The sequence below is a fragment of the Triturus cristatus genome, chromosome 2_2 (assembly GCF_964204655.1).
Source record: "Triturus cristatus chromosome 2_2, aTriCri1.1, whole genome shotgun sequence".
NCBI lineage: Eukaryota > Metazoa > Chordata > Amphibia > Caudata > Salamandridae > Triturus > Triturus cristatus.
Window position 1 is genome coordinate 808,279,438 of NC_140582.1, and position 18,247 is coordinate 808,297,684.

The 18,247-nt window shown below is 44.1% G+C and overlaps 1 protein-coding gene across 1 annotated transcript in view; it reads right to left on the reverse strand.

Moving 5' to 3' along the window:
• Nucleotides 1-18,247, reverse strand: part of CWH43 (cell wall biogenesis 43 C-terminal homolog) — a 546,701-nt gene that overhangs the window by 305,998 nt on the left and 222,456 nt on the right. Inside the window, exons 5-6 of the mRNA XM_085642112.1 lie at nt 13,363-13,561; nt 3,002-3,084 (exon numbers count right to left, since the gene is read on the reverse strand). Coding sequence (XP_085498238.1) covers nt 3,002-3,084; nt 13,363-13,561 — 282 coding nt within the window. The remainder of the gene's footprint in view (nt 1-3,001; nt 3,085-13,362; nt 13,562-18,247) is intronic.

Sequence of the window (18,247 nt, forward strand, 5' to 3'; positions counted from 1 at the left end):
CTTTAAATGTAAAGAACATACGTAATTTGGATAGTATATTTTCCTTTTTTACAGCATTATGCAGTCCAGTAAGACTCTGATAGTAGGCGCTATATAACACATTTTTTATCATTTGCGGTGCATTCTTACTCAATGGTTCCTCCTTTTGGTCAATTGCTTCATTCCCCTTCCTAATTTCCACCTTTCCCTAGCTAAACCTACCTACACCCTTCTGTTTCCCAATCATTCCTTTGACTTACTTTTACTTCCTTCTCCTTTCTACCTTGCAGTTCCCAATTGTTCATTTTGTTCCTTCTCAGTTCTTTCTCCATCGTTCCATTCTCAGTCTTGATTTCTTTCTTCTTGTTCTATTATTCTCACCCTGTGCTTTATTTCCTCACAAAATCGTTCTCATCTTCAGCTCTTCTTTTCTCTCAATTTATGCCATTCACTTCATTTGTTTATTCACGTTCCTTCCTTATTCTCCAATTTTATGCGTTTCCTCTATCTTTACTCGTCCTTTCATCTACCCCTTTCATTTGTTTCTTAACATTTTCACTTTCCTTCTCCCACCGTCTTCGCCACCCTTTTGCTTTCACTCCTTCCTCAATTCTCCCCTTTCACTTTCCTCCTGCACGTTTCCTCCCTCCCTCTTTCACTCCCTATTGAGGTCATGCTTTTGCACATCCCTTCTTGTCTCGTGCCAGGGGCAGGCCGTGTTGTCTCCTGTCCCTGGCCGTGCGTAAGCGGGGCTTTTGTAATTGTAAACCAGTTCTCTGCATGAAATGCGTGTCCTGACCGCGCTCTGGTGATAAGAGCGTGAGCTGGAGTAATCAAAGAGAGATGTGCAGCTCCTATTTCAAAACTCGGCAAAAAATGCCCTTGGGACACCTAAAGTGAACCAATTCTTCGCGAACCCCTCACAATCCCCTCAGTGTCGCTCAAGGGTGGAAGTGTGTGTGTGTGTTGTGGGGGGGGCACTGCAGGCTAATGCGTCGTCAAAGATAGACGTATGTACTTCAGACACAGAGCAGAACAAACCACTTCTTAGCCCCCTTGAGAACAAGCATTTGCAATGCAATAGGTCTCGCATTTATGTGAGTTTGAGCTATTAACATTGCAAATAACAATGCCTTTTATCTTTGTTTTTAAAACATAAATAAAAGGCAGTGTCATTTACAATGCCAATAGCTTAAACTTGCGTAATTGCGAGACCTATTGCATTGCAAATGCTTGTCCTGGTCATACTGGCACTTTCCGTAGTCCCTTCTACATTAAGTAGCTTCCTCCTCTCTTCTCACTCAATCTTTCTTCCCATCCATTACATTTAACTCACATGCCTTCATGCTAAGGCCCTTCTTTTACACCTAGTCTACTTTTATATGACACGTGACATGACCCCTACTCGTTCTCTCAGACTTTCAATTATTAACTGCATTTTGTCCGCAGTTACCAATATTGTCCTCTGTCTTTTATTGCCATGACACTGGTTGTTTCCTTTTGATTTTTTTTACTGTATTTGTGATCCTTTGAGCTTAGCTGAATGTTCCGGGTGGCAGAAAGCTCACTCCAGCCCTGCTCTTTGCATGAAGTAATGCCTTCAAGTTGTAGTTAGTTGTTAGAACTGGTACCACGAAACTCGACTTTTAATTGGTGCTTTCAAAATTGTGTGCTTCTGGGGTGATCACGTTAGGGGTCGTGAAATACGTGTTCAAAATGAAGATCCGCTAAATCTGAGTAGGGGAGGGTGCACAATTTGAGACAGATTTCACAGTTTTGCACCTTAGAAAGGGGACTAATGTACACACAGTGCATGTTATTCCCCATTCTGAAATGTTCGCTTCTGCGATTTGCATCATATGCAGCAAATAGCAGGAGCAAACTCTGGCGATTTGTAGGGGTGGGCGGAATTTGCGAAATTAACTTTCGCAAATTATCGCGAAAATGTTTAAAATTATCGCAAACAAGCGGAAATATCGCGAAGATGCGGAAGTTTTTTTCCGGCATGTTCGCGAGATTTTCTGCATAGTTGCGGGTCGCCAACTTACCCATGTGGTTGCTTGCGGGCACGGCCATCTTGTTTTGAGTTTTCTCGCGGTGCATGATCGCGAGAAGAAAGACGTGATCGCGCGACGCATGACGTCACTGCGGGCGCGAACTGTCGCGAGACAGCGCAAATGGCTAAAAACAATACAACATCTCATGGAGAACGCGACCGGATCAAGAAAACTTGTCGGCGAACGCAGGGATTCAGGTAAGGCGATCGCGCGCGCGCGAGAATGTATTATTTTATAGCGCGAGCAAGAAACAAATTATCGCCAAGCTGCGGAAACCGGAATTTTTGACATTTTCGCACTCTCCGCGGAACGCGAAAATGTCAAATTATAGCAATTTCCGCGAACGGAACGAAATTTTCGCCCAGGCCTAGCGATTTGTACCCACATAATAATTCTTTTTTGGGCAAACTGGAGTTTCATCCCCAAAAAGAACCAGCCTGATCGTGATCAGCTTTGACTTCCTTGCCGCTCCCCTCAGCCCCAGCCTCCCCGCCCCCAGTAAACATAAATCCAAAGATCGAGACGGGGTAAATCCTACATATAAATGCAGCAAACTCAGGACATTTGCCAGCCTGGGTTTCGTCGCACTGATAGACATTCTTCCCTTCTTTAAGTTCAGGGTGTTCAAATGTGGTACCCCCTTCCAAGCCTCTGAAACTTTGTTGAGTTGCTTTCCTCTCTACCCATATCTGGCCACAGTAAACTGCTCGTCTTTACAGCTCCAGCATAGGTTCTGTTTTAAAGTGACATGCCACCGCTAAAATGATAAATAAGAGACTGAGATGTCTTGATTCGTTCTGCCCAGCATCCTGATCATTTTAGATCTCTCCCCACAGTGGGCCTTTTCTGAAATCACATCTCTGCTTTACAGGCAATGAGACGTACCATTTATCACTTATTATATGTACTATATAACAGTAATACAAATACAAATGAGTTACATTTTCATAACATGTAGATCTTACCAATAAGAAACCACCAGACACGAGAGGCAACAGTCCAAAAAGACAGAAACACTCCATGAGCCAGGCCCAGCAAAATCGCACCGCTGAAATAAAACACGTTTGGTTAATTTTGGGGCAGAAATGAATTCATGCTTTTGTATATCAGGCATCAGCTGTAAATAGCAAACAGGTTGGCCCAGAGAAAATACAGAAGTGTTTCTCGCTCTGTGCGTAAACAGTGTCCGGGGCCAATCGACTCCATCTAGTGGCATTTAGATCCAATGACTGACTCAGTAAAACATGGGTTGACATTGCTGACGTCAGCAGAGCTTTTCAGTGAAAGATCCCTGTTAAAACACTTGGGGCCAGATGTACTAAGGCTTTGAGCAGACGCAATGTGACGGAAGGGGGTATGAGGCATTAACTATCCAGCACAAAAGTGTTTTGCACTGGACAGGGGCTCTTTTCTAGGAGCAAAAGCCACTTTGCGTGACTTTGAATCAGTGTAAAAATTCAGGACAAAGGGTCAAAATTCAGGACAGGAGGGCAAAATTCAGGACAAAACTTCAGGACAATAGGTAAGTTTTACAGACACATCAGAGGAGGTCGCGCAATAGTATATAAGTAAGCCCAGCCATATCCAAACATATTCAACCATTTGCAAACCTATCCATCATGTATCCTTCCATCTATCATTTCACTCATTCATCCTTTCACTCATCTATCCATTATCCATCCATCCACCCTTTCACCCTATCCATCTGTACACTCATCCATCCACTCTTCCACCCATCTATCCATTCACTCATCCATCCAGCCATTTACCCTTTCAGCCAACCTTTCACTTACTCATCCATCCATCCACCCAGTCACTCATCCCTCCACCCATCCACCCTTTCAGTCATCCATCCATCCTCCCTTTCTCTCTCCATCGACCCTTTCACTTAGCCATCCTTCCATCCACCCACCCATCCATCTACTCATCCACTCATGAATCCATCCATTGACCCTATCACTCAACCATCCTTTCTCTCATCCATTTATCCTTTAACTCCTTCACTCATCTATTCATCCTTTTGTCCATCTACCCTCCCTTTCACTTACTCATCCATCCTTACGTCCACCCTTTCACTCATCCGTCTATCCATTCACCCTTGCACTTATCAATTCATCAATCCATCCATCATTTCACTCATCCATCCAACCACTCACTCACTCATCATCCACCTTTTCACTCATCCATCCTTTCACTCATCCATCCACCCTTTTACCCATCCAGCTACCCTTCCACCCATACATCCAGCTATTTACCTTTTCTCTCATCCATCCACTCACTCATCAATCCATCCATCCTCTCTCATCATCTATTCAATCTTTCATTCATCCATTCACCCTTTCACTAATTCATCCAGCCATCCACCCATCCCTTCACTTACTCACACACCCACGTTTTCATATTAATTTTGAGCTGAGCCTTTTTGAGAAGAGGCCCATCAAGAACTTCACCCTCGCTGCAGGAGCCATTCCAGGACTGGGACAGAAGCCACCCAGGGTGGAGACTAGATCCACCACAGGGGGGACAGGAGCCATCACAGGCGGGGGGGGGGGGGGGGACAGGAGCCATCATTGGGGGGGGGCAGGAGCCATCACAGGAGGGGGAACAGAATCCACCAGGGTTGGCACAGGGGTGGGCATGCAGTATTCTAGTATTATCTTGGTCTCTTCCCGGGTGGGGTAGGGCTCCTCACCCCCCTCCTGGACAAGACAACGAGACGACAGGCTCTCTTTCTAAAATGTTAGTTTTGCCATCCCCCACTGTGATGTACAGTACTTAAAGGAGATACTCCAAGAGAACAGATTTAACTGATTGTCCTCCATACTTTGTTAATCAGTGTGGGTGCGATTGTGCTATTTCTTTATTTTATTACATTATAGACTGCAAGTTTGAAGAACCGAGGTTTGCTTACAATTTAGTGACAGTAATTAAGCTCTGTGAAGAGAACCTGCCTCGGGGTAATCAGGGCCGGTTCTAGGGTGTTTGGGGCCCTGGGCAGAAAGGGAATGTGTGAGGCCCCTCTAAATTGCAGAGACATGAGCATTCAGGGCTGTTTGCATCTGAATAGGTGCCCCTGTGCCTGAAGCTGCAGCCCCTCCCTCTCAGTCACCTTCAAGCACCTCTTAACAGCTCATCAAGGGCGGAAGGTGTGAGGGTTGCCATCCCGCTGGGCCTCTCCAATGCTGCCGGGTATCTGAGCTTTGGTACTGCATCGGAGTCTGTTACACCCGACCTCAACAGCATCGGAGTCAAGAAGGGAGGTGGGTGGAAGCTGTGCCGGCTTTAGGGTTGTGCGACCGGTGCCCGGTTAAAATTACGGACAAATGGCGTCCGTTAAAGAATCCTTCACAGACAACGGACAGATGGCCGAAATTACGGACTGTCCGTGAAATTTACGGACGGTTGGTCACCCTACATACATCTCTCTCCCGTTATACAGTGAATTGTACGCATGTAAATCAGTCTATAGGAAATGTTACATTAAACTAGGAGGATTACAAGATGTAGGAATCACATGTTATCCATACTAGTGAGCAATATATTTTAAGAGAGTTTGGAACTTTCTGAGTGTGTCTAGGCACAGGAATTTGATCTGGAAGGGTATGCTTCCTGTACCAAACGTATGCCAGACAGCTCACACTGAGGTCTATGCCATGTTGAGAGGGTGTCTCATTAGAGCGCCAGCAGAAACAATGGTAGCAGGCCATTTTTAATAAATGGGACTGTCCTGTGTTTTCTCCTTTGCACAACGAAGCACACCAAATGTCAGTGCTGCACTGCCTTGTGTGAAAAAAAAATAAATCTGGAACATATTGCATTGTACTTTGTAAAATGAGACTGTTAAGGCCCTCAACTCTTTGTAATTACCTTTTCATGACATACACACTACTATGAATATATGTCAACATCAATTAAAAGCGCACGAATGGGGAGCTGGACTAATACATTTGCGAATGCTAGTTCAAAAGTGGTAGTGCAATTTGTTTGCTTTTGATGTCTGAGTACAGGGATGAATATAACAAATATGACAGTGTAATAATAATAACATATAAAATTATACGAGGCAAAAAAGGAAGGCTGGTGGTTGGCCTTGTGTTTACCACCAAATCTGAGCTGTTCAATAGGCAAAGCAGTCATCTATATCGAGCATACTCAGGGCTGGTACAAAAAGAAAAAACAAAGAAATGTGTGCAAGTTTGAGATTCATCTGTCAAGGTTTTCAATCTTCATGAAAGTTAGTATACTGTCTTTGGACAACTTTTCCAATGTTCCATGTATAACAATAAACAGCACCACGCTTTATGCCAGTAAACCTCAAGCTGTGACATGCTCTATGCCCATCTTGGGTCTTTTACAAGGGGGATTGGCATACATCTTGTGATAAGTATCATAGTTACCCTTATTCGAAGGATACACACCTTGATCTTGTATTTTTTTTGGGCTCACATGAGCGCCATTTTGGCGTAACAGCTTGCTACATGGTTAGCACCTTTTGTTCTCTGCCAGGTGTGTGACTTTGTTGATGGTGCAGGTTCGTCCCTTCACTCAACTCACTCAGCTTCAGGCAAGGGTCCTACAGTTGTGCATATCACCCATCCAGAGAAATTATTTGACATGTGGTCCCAGCAGAAAGCGTATGTTCTTCCACCCCGAAAACCCCACGAAGATTCTGAGATATCGTTTTCTTTTATGTTTATTATGAAGCAAATTGTTCCCTTTTACATTTTTTTTTGTATAACTCTGTTTATTGAAATTAAACAACTCTGTCATGCATTACAGATATTTGCTTCATACGTCACAGTAGTACACAAGGTTTAAGGGCTAGCACATATTTCCCCCGCTACTACGGGAATCCCAACCAGTCCATGCAATGGTATTTATATCATACAGTGTTCTTCGGGTTACATTTATTATTAAGGACATTGATGTGAACCCAGGCTGGATAGAGGCAGCTGTTTATGCTTCAGAACGGGTGCAATGGAGGTGGGCAAAATGATCTGCATCAATCAATCAGTTGTCACACTGTGCCAGAGATGGGCCTGCCCAAGGCCACGGAGCAAAGGAGGGAGCCCACACATCTGGAGCCACCATAGGAAGGGGCTTCCCTTTGAAAATCTAATGAGAAAGGCCCTGGCACTGATGTCAGGGAGAGGCAGAGCTGAGGGCCCCAGAGGTGATGTGACTAGTGACTCCTGGATGGTACCACTTTGAACTGTTCCAGCATGTTGTGCAGGAGGGTTGAGACCAGGGGCGGAGAGGTGACAATGATTAGCCAGGGATGCCTGGCTTCTTGAATCTTCCACTCCCTTTTAAAACCTCTTGAACAAGGGGGAGACTCAATCTTGCCTGGTGATGTCTCCGCTCTTTGCTGCTGGACTCTAGGACTGCCATGGGGAACAAGAAGGAAGAACCCCCTGGTGCCCAGAAAGGTCTAAGCGCTCTGCCCAGTTGGTCTCCCCAAGGGCACGTGAGACTGGCCCCCTCAGACCACCTGAGAATCAGTTGGAGGAAAGCCCTGGACCACTGCTCCCAGAAACCAAGACTAGGAGCTGATTTTCCTGGCACAGGGAGCCAGAAGAACCAGCTCCCTGAGGACTGCACCACTTTGGAAGTGGGGAGGTCTGCTGCAACTACCCCTGGTGGCTAGAGCTCCGACCAGGAGTAAAATGAGCCTAGGATCGTCAGAATCGTCCAAACGGGGCCCGAGTTATGGCATTTTACAGGATGGCAACCTTTGACCTCTTTTTATTGATCTTTCTCTTGTGGCTCTGCCATCATTTTCACCAATTACCCCTGTGATGGGCCAGAGTCCAGGGGTCGGTGAATGTAAAATTCACATGTTTACACCCAGGGAGGGGCGGTGTGCATGGGGCACCCTCAACCAGGCTCATTCATGTCCCTGGGGGGCCCCTTCTCCCAGGGGTCTTATGATTTTCATTTTTCCGGGGTGGGGCCCACTTTCTAGACGCACCACTGCTAGGTACCATGCCCTCTGGGTATATTCACAAGAAATGGGGCCGGGACCCCATCCCAACCCCCAGTGAGAAGAAGGACAAGGAGGAGTGGGAACAACCCCCTCCCAGTGGTGTGGCCTCGCCTCGTGTCCATGTCTAGGGGGAGTGGGGCAGCCACCACATAAGACTGCACGCAGGGCCGGCTTTCGCGCTGTTGGCGCCCTGTGCGACAATCACTTCTGGCGCCCCCACATCCCATGACCACCTCTTCGGAGTCTCTCCCTATCACCTGCAAAAGTGCCCCTTATCTCTCCCATAATAAAGATATTGCTAAACACAGCGCCTCCCTGATGTCACAGCGCCCCCGTCCACAGGTCAGCGCCCAGTGCGACCGCACCAGTTGCGCTGCCCTAAAGCCGGCCCTGACTGCACGAGTGGGCAGGGAGAGAAACGCTACCGGCTCCTGCGGCCACACACAGAGGTGTGGGCCATGTGGAAGCCTACGGGGCAGCAAGGTGTGGACTCCCTCAACTACCCTCAACATATGGAGGCATGGATGGGTCATGGCAGGCCAGGCACCACCCAAAAATGAAAATGACAATAGGAGGAGCCAATCCCCAGGAGGCTGTGCAGCAAAACCAAAGCAGTGGCTCTCCCCGTCACAGCGGGAGAGCTGCTCATTCTGTATTCACTGCTACTGGAGGAGCGTCCTATAATGCCCTGCAGGGCTTTGTTTCTTTGTATATTTTGCTGCTTATGGTGGCCCCCAAAACAGGCAGGGTGCACAATCAATGTTAAAAACAAGTAATGGGGTGCTGCAGGTGTGCAGCCGCCCCCTCCCAAGAAGTTTCTAAGGTAATGGCTCTATATTTGTGGGGCTCAGTAAAACAGAATCCTCTGACATGCTCTTAATATTTCAAGCATTCTCAAGGCTAGAGGTTTTGCTCTATAGCTGGGAGAACTGCACTCTAGGGGATGATTGTAGAAATAGATAGACGGGTGTTTCAATAAAAGGATTTATTGAACAGTCTTGTTTCTCGTGTAACAGATATGAGCTGTTACAATCATTAGACAGTAAGCAAGATATAATACACACAGCATAAGCAGTAAGAGGAAATAATACTGCAATAGCATTGTCTTTTAGCTATGACATATATTCATATATACATACATAAATAACACAGGCTAAAAAGGGAATACTCGTCTGATGCTTCTAAATAGTTCTACCCAGTGTACCTAACCGAAGAGTAGTACAAGGTAAGAAATAGGTGCTGTTTTCTATAGTATGGTATGCTATTATTTGGTATGCCAAGAGTCCCTCTAGGTTCTAGTCAGCTCCATACCTTAGAATGAGAGAGGTGGGAATCTCCTTCCGAATCTCAAAATCCAACACCCCGCGAAGGAAGTCAGAACACTGGAAGCTGGATTCTCTGCGAGCAGGGATGACAGCATCTGATCAGTGCGTCAGGTGGGGACTCAAATTCCTTCCGAACTTGCTGTGGCGAGCCGTATCGAGCTGTGCAGCCGAGCCATGGTTTGCCATGGTAAGGGAAGGTATATTTATACCTGGAAGGTGCTCAGGAATGCTAGCATTGACGTAAAGTCGGGCAGAGGAAGACGTCATGAATGAACCCCTAAGGAATAGTAGTTCATGCATAATAGATGAGTTCTTGGAGAAATCAATAATCCTAGCTAGGGAAAGTCCCGATGGGTTAAGGGTCTGGTTTCTAAGAACTCGTTGTGACGTGGGATGGACGGATGTAGGTGACCATGCCTGTATTTGGATAGCATGGCTTATGCCTAAATAAGGACTGGGATTCTATGCCTAAATAAGGGCAATGTGAATTGTGCCTATATAAGGACATGGTTCAGGGAAACCTAAGTACGGGTATCTAAATCGAAACACAACAATGTAATAATGTTGAAAATGAGTATTCATCATAGTGCATATGCTTTATTGACAGTAATAGGTACATTAACGTTGTTGTTTATGATTGATGATTGAGTTTAAGCATAACATTATGTTTTTAACATGTGGTTTGTGGATCTAGAACCTTTGACCAGCCAGTAGACTGACCTTACATGTTTGTATAATCCCTTTAGAGGGGCTAAAGGTGATTATATAATGTCATCTGTGGTATTTTCGATCTAATAATGTATATATTTGTAAATTACTGCATAGTACTTAGTAGTCTGAGTGTGTAATAAAAGCACTTCTGCTTTTCTAAAGAAAAAGTGGTGACTGGACAATCATTTATTGACTGTTATAATTACGTGCCTGTGAACAGTGATTGCTAGCCACACCACCTCCCCTGAGTAGGCCTTGGACTGCTTTGCTTTGCTACCCTGAGAGAATAAAGCACTACAATGCACTGCTTGGTTCCCAGTAAGGTGAATGGTGGACCTACTACATGTGCAGGCCACACAATTAATAACAGTAAAAATACAGTTGTGCCTGGTTATTTGTAAAAACTACACTATTCTTTGTACATCATCTCATGTTGGCGATGCTTCTTCTGCAATAAAATTATTCTCTACGGGCGTCGAGGCTAAGGGCGGAGAGGACAAGGGCAGTTGCCTGTTTGAGCCTGTAAAGGGCGGAGAGGACAAGGGCAGTTGCATGTTTGAGTCTGTTCAATGCTGGTCGGGACCAGGGCCAAAAATGCTGCCCATGTTCCTATTCAGTTATACCTACCCACAATTTATTTTCACTATAGAAATGTACCTATCTTTGTGTATTGCTTTGTATAAACATGTAGAATAATTATGTTGTTAAAAAAAAAATCATCTTTGGTCTCCATGTACTTGGTTCCATTGTGCATCTCTCACCCTATACATCTATCAATATATCCACTACATCCACGCTCTCATTTATCCCAAACCCCATACCACTACTATGATCCCACAAAATAACCCTTTCTAGACTCTCTCCTACTCTACCCCTCCTTGTATCATCTGACACCTCTTTTACTATACAGATCTCCCAAAACAAATCTTTCTAAACTCTTCCCTCTGACTCTTCCCCCCAAAAACCATTTTTACTCATCCAAAAGCCTCCTCCTACTGTTATGACCTAAAAAAAACAAATTAAATAAAGAAAAATCCTTCACTCTTCTATCCCTCCTCTATCCTTTTCAATCAAAATAACAGACTAACTTGTACACTTTCCAAATTCCATATTCCACTATACTAATTCACCACTAATCCTTTATGGGTTCCAGCGTAGCGTGCAACTCGCCAATAAAGCGTTTCAACACCCCATCAGGGTTACAAGCGCTATATAAATGCACACCTTTTTTCCCTTTTCTAACCCTTCCCAACCCTTCTCAATCCAAATAACTGACTAACATATCCACCACTCAAATTAATTTCATGTTTCACCATACTAATTCAACACTAATCCTTATGGGTTCCAGAGTAGGGTGCTACTCGCCAAAAAAGCGCTTCAAAACCCCATCAGGGGTAACAAGCGCTATATAAATACAAGCCTTTTTCCCTCATCTATCCCGCAACCTACCCTTCTCTATCCAAATAACTGAATAACATATCCACCACTCAAATTACTTCATATTTCACTATACTAATTTTCAACACTAATCCTTTATGGGTTCCGGAGTAGCGTACTTCAACACTCCATCAAGGGTAACAAGCGCTATATAAATACAAACCTTTTTTCCTCTTCTATCCTTCTGCTATCCTTCCGAATCCAAATAACTGACTAACCTATCCAGCACTTAAAACTTACTTGCATGTTTCACTAAACTAATTCAACACTAATCCTCTATGGGTCCCGGAGTAACATGCTATTCGCCGTAAAAAGCGCATTGACGCCTCGTCAGGGGTAGTATGCGCTATACAAATGCAATTACAATAGAATACAATAAAGCGCTCTCCTTCTTCTTTGAAAGTGTTAAGTGCAGTGTCAAATAGCCAAATTAATAAATAAAGCAAAACAGGATATGAACTGAAAAGAATGTGGATGTTTTAAGATTAAATTGCAAAAGTTAATGACACTTATGCATGAAGATAATGTGCAATGCATGCCAGTATGGATTGGATCTACACGTCTCACAGAAAGCATTGTAAAGTTGATCTGCAATTTCATTAACTGCTTTTCAAACAGAAGATATAGGCATCAGAATCGACAATAAACTCTCTGTGGACGAACATCTGAAGATGTTGTGAGGCACCTGCTTCAAAATAATGCGGATGCTAAAAAAAAAATTCCCTTGGATCCCTCTCATGGCAAGAAAAACTCTCTTTCAGTCACTCTTGGTTAGTAGACTGGATTATGGTAACTCTTTACTAGTCGGAATCAGGGTAGACCTATTATCAAAATTGCAGGTGGTTCAGAACACAGCAGCCCGCCTTGCCCTCAATAAACCGGTACGCACCCCATCCCTTGCGCTGGCTTCCTATTAAAAAAACGAGCAGTTTTCAAGCTTTCATGTACTGTTTTCAAGTCCCTTCAGGGGACGGGCCCTGCTTACCTCAAGAAGAAACTTGAGCTGTATCTACCCGTGCGTCAGTTGAGATCTAGCAATCGCAATTTGCTCTGCACGCAGAGAATTAGGAAAGCCAAAATGGGCGGTCGCGCTTTTTCTCATCTAGCCCCCGTCCATTGGAACAGTCTCCCTGATGAGATCCGCCCCTGTTCCAACCTGCCTCACTTGAAGAAACCGCTGAAGACCCGGCTGTTTTAGGATTCTCTTTCTTTTTGGGTGTCTGCTACTCAGGCGCCGAGAGATCCCCCTGGAGATTATTCGCCGCGCATTACAAATTAGTATAATAATATAATAATATTTTCAAAACAGGAATAACACACCATCGTGTTAGCCTTAATTTAATGTGCCTGGGGTTGTTTTTGACACTGCTTGGAACATGAGCTCCCATCTCACCAGAGCACTGAGCGGCACTGTCTCTAAGTACAAAATTATCTTAATTCTTCAAGCTGATATGCATGTACTTTATCGTACTTCATAACCCAAACATGTGTGAATGAAAACAAAACACGTAAATATTTAATTCATACAATTATAAACATAAAATCTAAGTGGCAACCGAATATATCACTAGTTGTGTTGGAAACAGTTGAAGCCTGGCTTAATTAATTCCAGCCAGCCTTTGATTTTCCTTAAAAGTATAACATGTTGCAAGAAAAAGACACAATAAGCGGCATTGTACACATGTGTCTGCCACACTGTCTGCAATGTATCTGGGGGTGCCGCACCCCCTATTTTTAACGCTGGCTTGTACTTTTTCTGATGATAGTGCATAGTTGGCTTGGAACTATCCTTAAATCAGGCCTTTACACTGCAGCGCCTCCAGAGACATAGCCGTCGCTCCATGAACATGCAAGGATACACTCTTACCCGTAGGGGATGGGATCTGGTCCTCGGTCGGGGTGGCCTTTCACCGCCCACCTGGAGACGAGGGAGACCTCGCCGAACACCCAGTAGGTGAGGAAGAGAAGGCTGCCGTAGGCGGCCGCAGACAGGAGCCAGCTCGGCCTGGGCTCAGCCTCCTCGGCGGGCGTGCTGCTGGGATCCGCTTCCTTCCGGGCATTCCTGTCTGTGAAAACCCAGGTCTGTGAATTAGTACGGACTGGACATCCTTGGCAATACAGTGTCCTTCTTACACACACTAAACATTTGCTGAAGAGAAAGTTTTGAAATGCGAACGTCCTTTCATGCAAATATGCCGAAATTATGTATTCGTATGTTATCAACTATGTGACAGCATGAGCCATTTCCTGAATTAAACTTCAAGAGCGATTTCGCAGGTTTGACTCAAAAGAACAGGAGAGTCTCCGGGTTCTAATCTGGCCTAAAGAATGGAGCTAAACAAGTCTTGGCAAAGCCAATTGTTCTGCGTGTAATGTGACGCCGAATGCAAATAGGGGCATGTAAAAATATTGTTGTTTCCATGCAGTAGCACATTAAAGGCAGGACTGCTGGATTAGCCAATGCACAGTGAGTTGTGGTTGGTTCTGTTGGTGGTGTTTTACTGTTGGTGTGTGTGGTGTTCTTTGGTGGTGGTAGTACTGGTGGTGATATTATCAGTGGGGGCAATGGCAGTGGTACTGGTACGGTGGGGGTCATATCCTGGTGGTATTAGTGTTGGCCGTAATATCGATATTTGTGGCGGTAGTAGCAATGGCGGTGGTATTATTGTTGGCAGTGCTGATGATGGTATTGGTGGTATTGATAAAGTGGTGTCAGAGTTGGTCTTGCCGGTGGTGATGGTGTTATTGGTAGCAGTGGTGGCATCAGATAGTGTGCTATTGGTATTTGTGGATTGATAACAAGCATTTAGGAGGCGATGTTAGGGTCAGGCTTGCACTTCAATCATTGAGAAACGCCTGCTGTAGTAAACAAGCATTGGTAAATGCATTAGGTTTCGCCAATGTAATTATTAATATTTTTATTTTTTTATTAAGTTTCACGTCAGTGAGCAGTTGTGCAATATAAGTTAAAGAAACTCCGTAAAAGTGTTATGACTTGTTTTGAGAAAGCTAATATATTGTGCAGTATCTGGTGGTTATATAAAGCGGTCATCTACCTTCGGGTGATGTTGTGAAAGCCAGATTTCTCCACTGTCCGGAATATAATGGGGAATGGACGGCAATGCAAAGTTGTGAATTCCATCACCCCATATTGAGAGGATTCTAGGACACAATAGCATTTCAACATCCTTAGGCAACTAAAATAAATACCAGTGAGGACATATTAATTTTAAATATTTTGCATGTGTTGAGTGGTGGGTGTTGAAAATATTTTGCATGTGTTGAGTGGTGGGGGTTAAACAATGACTGCAATTAAAATAGCTGGCGAAAAATAAAATGGTGAAAGCTCAGTAAATGAAGATAGACACGGCTTATAAAATACAGATGTGCTTTAAATAAACAGATCTCATTTGCTGGCCTGCAGCTGCAGAGCTTTTCAATCATAGAGTCAGCAATTGTCAACTAAAACACAGAGTCAACAAGTATCAACTAAAACCTGGGATTCTATGAGCCCTCTTTTGCTGTCTGGTGACCCAGATAGCTTCAGACCAACCTTTTCTGCTAGCAAGGAGTGGCTTTGTTTTAGAAGCAGCACCCCCATGCATGCAGGTCGTTTGACAGTGAAAAACCTGGAATCATTTTGCCTGAGCCGCAGCGAACACTTACTGACAAGCATGGCAAAGGTACCGTGACAATAGTTGCTATGTGTGTGGACATCCTTCATGGAGTGCAAAGGCTAGTGTTACAGAGCTTGGAAACGCCACGTACATGGCTCTGTGTGCCTGGAACTTCAGTGAACACATTCTGAAACGAATGCACTGCAATGGCGTAACTACAATTGCCGCGTGCTATCCCCAGACAGCTCAGCTAAAAACAACAGCAAGAACCAAGAATGGTGTTCTGAACACAAGTTGTTCCCCGTCTCTATTCTATTAAACTATCCACTGTCATCAGAGATTTGCAACGGTTATTTATCAGTGCAACAGGAGCAGAGCGATACAAGCACCTCAGCACTTGCACCCCTGCGCCAAGTGTCTCCCTACCCCTGGTGTGGCATGTTAGCCCGGCAGGAGCGACGCACATCGGCGACACTGTCAATGTCCAAATACTATATGACTAATAAAAAGGCCTGCCACTGAAAAACAACTGTGCCATTTGTGGTTTTTGCTTAAAAATGCTGCTGTCGAAATGCAGTGAACCTCAAAACAAGTATGAAGTAACAACACCCTCAAATACATCAATTAATTGGTGTAAACATCAGCTCAGAAATGCTCAAAATTGACATCAGCATAGAAATGCCCTAGTGTGACATTAAAGAAGAGAGACTCACTCCCCACGCCCCCTTCCCCCCCGCATAGCTGTCTGCACAGACACGGCATCAGTGCCACATGCACAGAATAGTAAAATGCCCCCGGTACCATGAGTAAAGATATTCCCTGGTGCCAGCTTCTCAACAAGCAAACAAGTGGAGGGGGGTATAGGCAAGAAGGGACGGGTTATGGGGTGGGGCGAAGGGTACAGCACACAAAGAAATAGTGGGTGGGAGGAAAAAGCAGTAACAGATGAAAACCAAGTGGCATGTAACGTAAAAGCAAGCTATATTTATTATATCTGCAGGTTCTGTACAGACCTGCAGATGTGCACGGAATTCAGAATCTCACTGAACGCTCCATGATTCACGCCCCCGGAGTACTTTTCCACCTCAACAACAAATAAATCCTTGAGCTTTGGAAGAGGCTACAACAAATTAATCATAATAACTTTAAAAAAAATACTGGGATGTACTGTCATTTCCCCTAGCGACCACATTTCTGTAGTCGCGTTTGCTGTAAACGGCTTCTCTAGAGCCTAAAGGCCTGTGCCTCAAGGTACTGCTAAGAAGTGTGACACCTAAGGTTGCCACCTGACCGGCGCCCAGCTGGCCCTTGTAAACCAAATCACAAAGCAGCACATCAGACACCACCCTTCCATGCCTGCACCATTCACACCCAAGCAGTAGCAGAAAGCGGGGATATTATCAGCCAATGAGGAGAGAGCCTTACGCAGCAATCGCAAAAACTAACAAGGTTCTAAAAGCTTCTCCTCGGAAAACTAAAAGCACCAGCCGTCTTGAAAATGATACTTTTGTGATGCACAACAGACGCAGTAAGAGGGGGGAGGGAGGTGAAAATTTCCTGGTTAAATATTAAGAACAAAAGTGGACCACAACGCCAAATGAGACAACGTTTCATTTAATCTTTCACAGATGTTTGTTATGAGACTTACAATGCCTGAAAATAACGGAGCGCATGTGTTAATCATATTGTAATACTTCATTCTGAACTTGATGAAATTAAAGAAAATATATGTGCATTTTTGATTGCTTAGTATTTGGCGGATTCGTGTAGAGTAAATGATCTCTTCTTGAGTACTTTTCAACTCTTGTTTAAATCCACGCCAGAATACACATTGCATTCATTTGTCTCTTTAGTTTCAAAGCCTTTCTGTTGTGTCTAGCCCTGAACTTTCGTGGTAACATCTGAAAGGCGTCCATATTAAAGTCAGGCTGTAAAACCACAATGAAAATAACAATAAGAGAAGAGCTGTCATGAAACTACAAGGCACATGCAGTTCCCTATGATGGGGGCCCAGTTGAGAGGTGCTGGCTATGCGAGCAAGTACTGTGTGAGTAAAACATAAAAAAAGAAGTTCTGTTTCAAAAGCAGATTAAAACAGTAATACGGCCTCAGGAAAATGATAAAAGAAGCACATGAGGAAAACATGCTACAACCAATAGAAATGGAGGAAAAGTAAGTGGAAAGCACTGGAACCAATGAAAAGTGAGGAAAGCGAGAGGGCGGGATGTAAGCCCCCTTTTAAGATTTATATTTAATACAATAGATTTCACAAGCACAGTGCAAGTGCTGTGCAGGTGAAACCTAAAAAGGATTGCTTTTTGTATACAGTGCAGATAAAGAATTAAATGTGGCAAAATGTGCAATGGCTGAGTGTGCTTTCCAGATGTAATGCAGTCCCTTATGCATTACAAAGCAATCACTACAGGGGTGGTGGAATGATACATAAAACAATAAATACCATGATGATGCGAGAAAAGTAGAGCTTTGGCCTGAGCTAAGATGTGATTGACAATGGTTCAAACCAATAGCTGATGCAGGCTGATCCAATAAGCCAATGGTTGAACTAGACTGAGCCAAAGCCCACTCTTTGTATTTTGTAAGCAATACGTGGTTTTGTCAACCCAGACCTAAAAGCACCATCTGTTGCTGAAGTGCAGCACGTTTCATGATGTTTTTAAACGTGGATTTGTCTACTAGCTTTGAAGCATGGTATACAACGTTGCCAACTAAAATTAAGTCTTACAGAGAGAAAAGAAAGGTATACAATTAACATCATATCACAACATGCATTCATGACAACAGAAAGAATGATTCGTAATACAGCAGCTTTTATTGAAGTAAATATTTTGGGCTATGGTCAGAAAAGCTAAATGTGAAATTTAGAAAATGAGTACAGAGATATTGAAGTTAATAACTGAACCATACGACTCCTATACCTACAAATTTGTGACCAATTGCTATCATAACTCAACTCTGATGGACATTTGGTTCGTCAAATTATTCTTTGCCAGTGATTTGCGCCAGCTTTTAAATTTTTTTAATGATACTGCAGCCATCGCTTTGCTTGGAGAGTTTCCAAACTGCACTGTGTGCGCAGTGTTTTAATAGACATTTTGTAATGTAATTTGTCTCTGG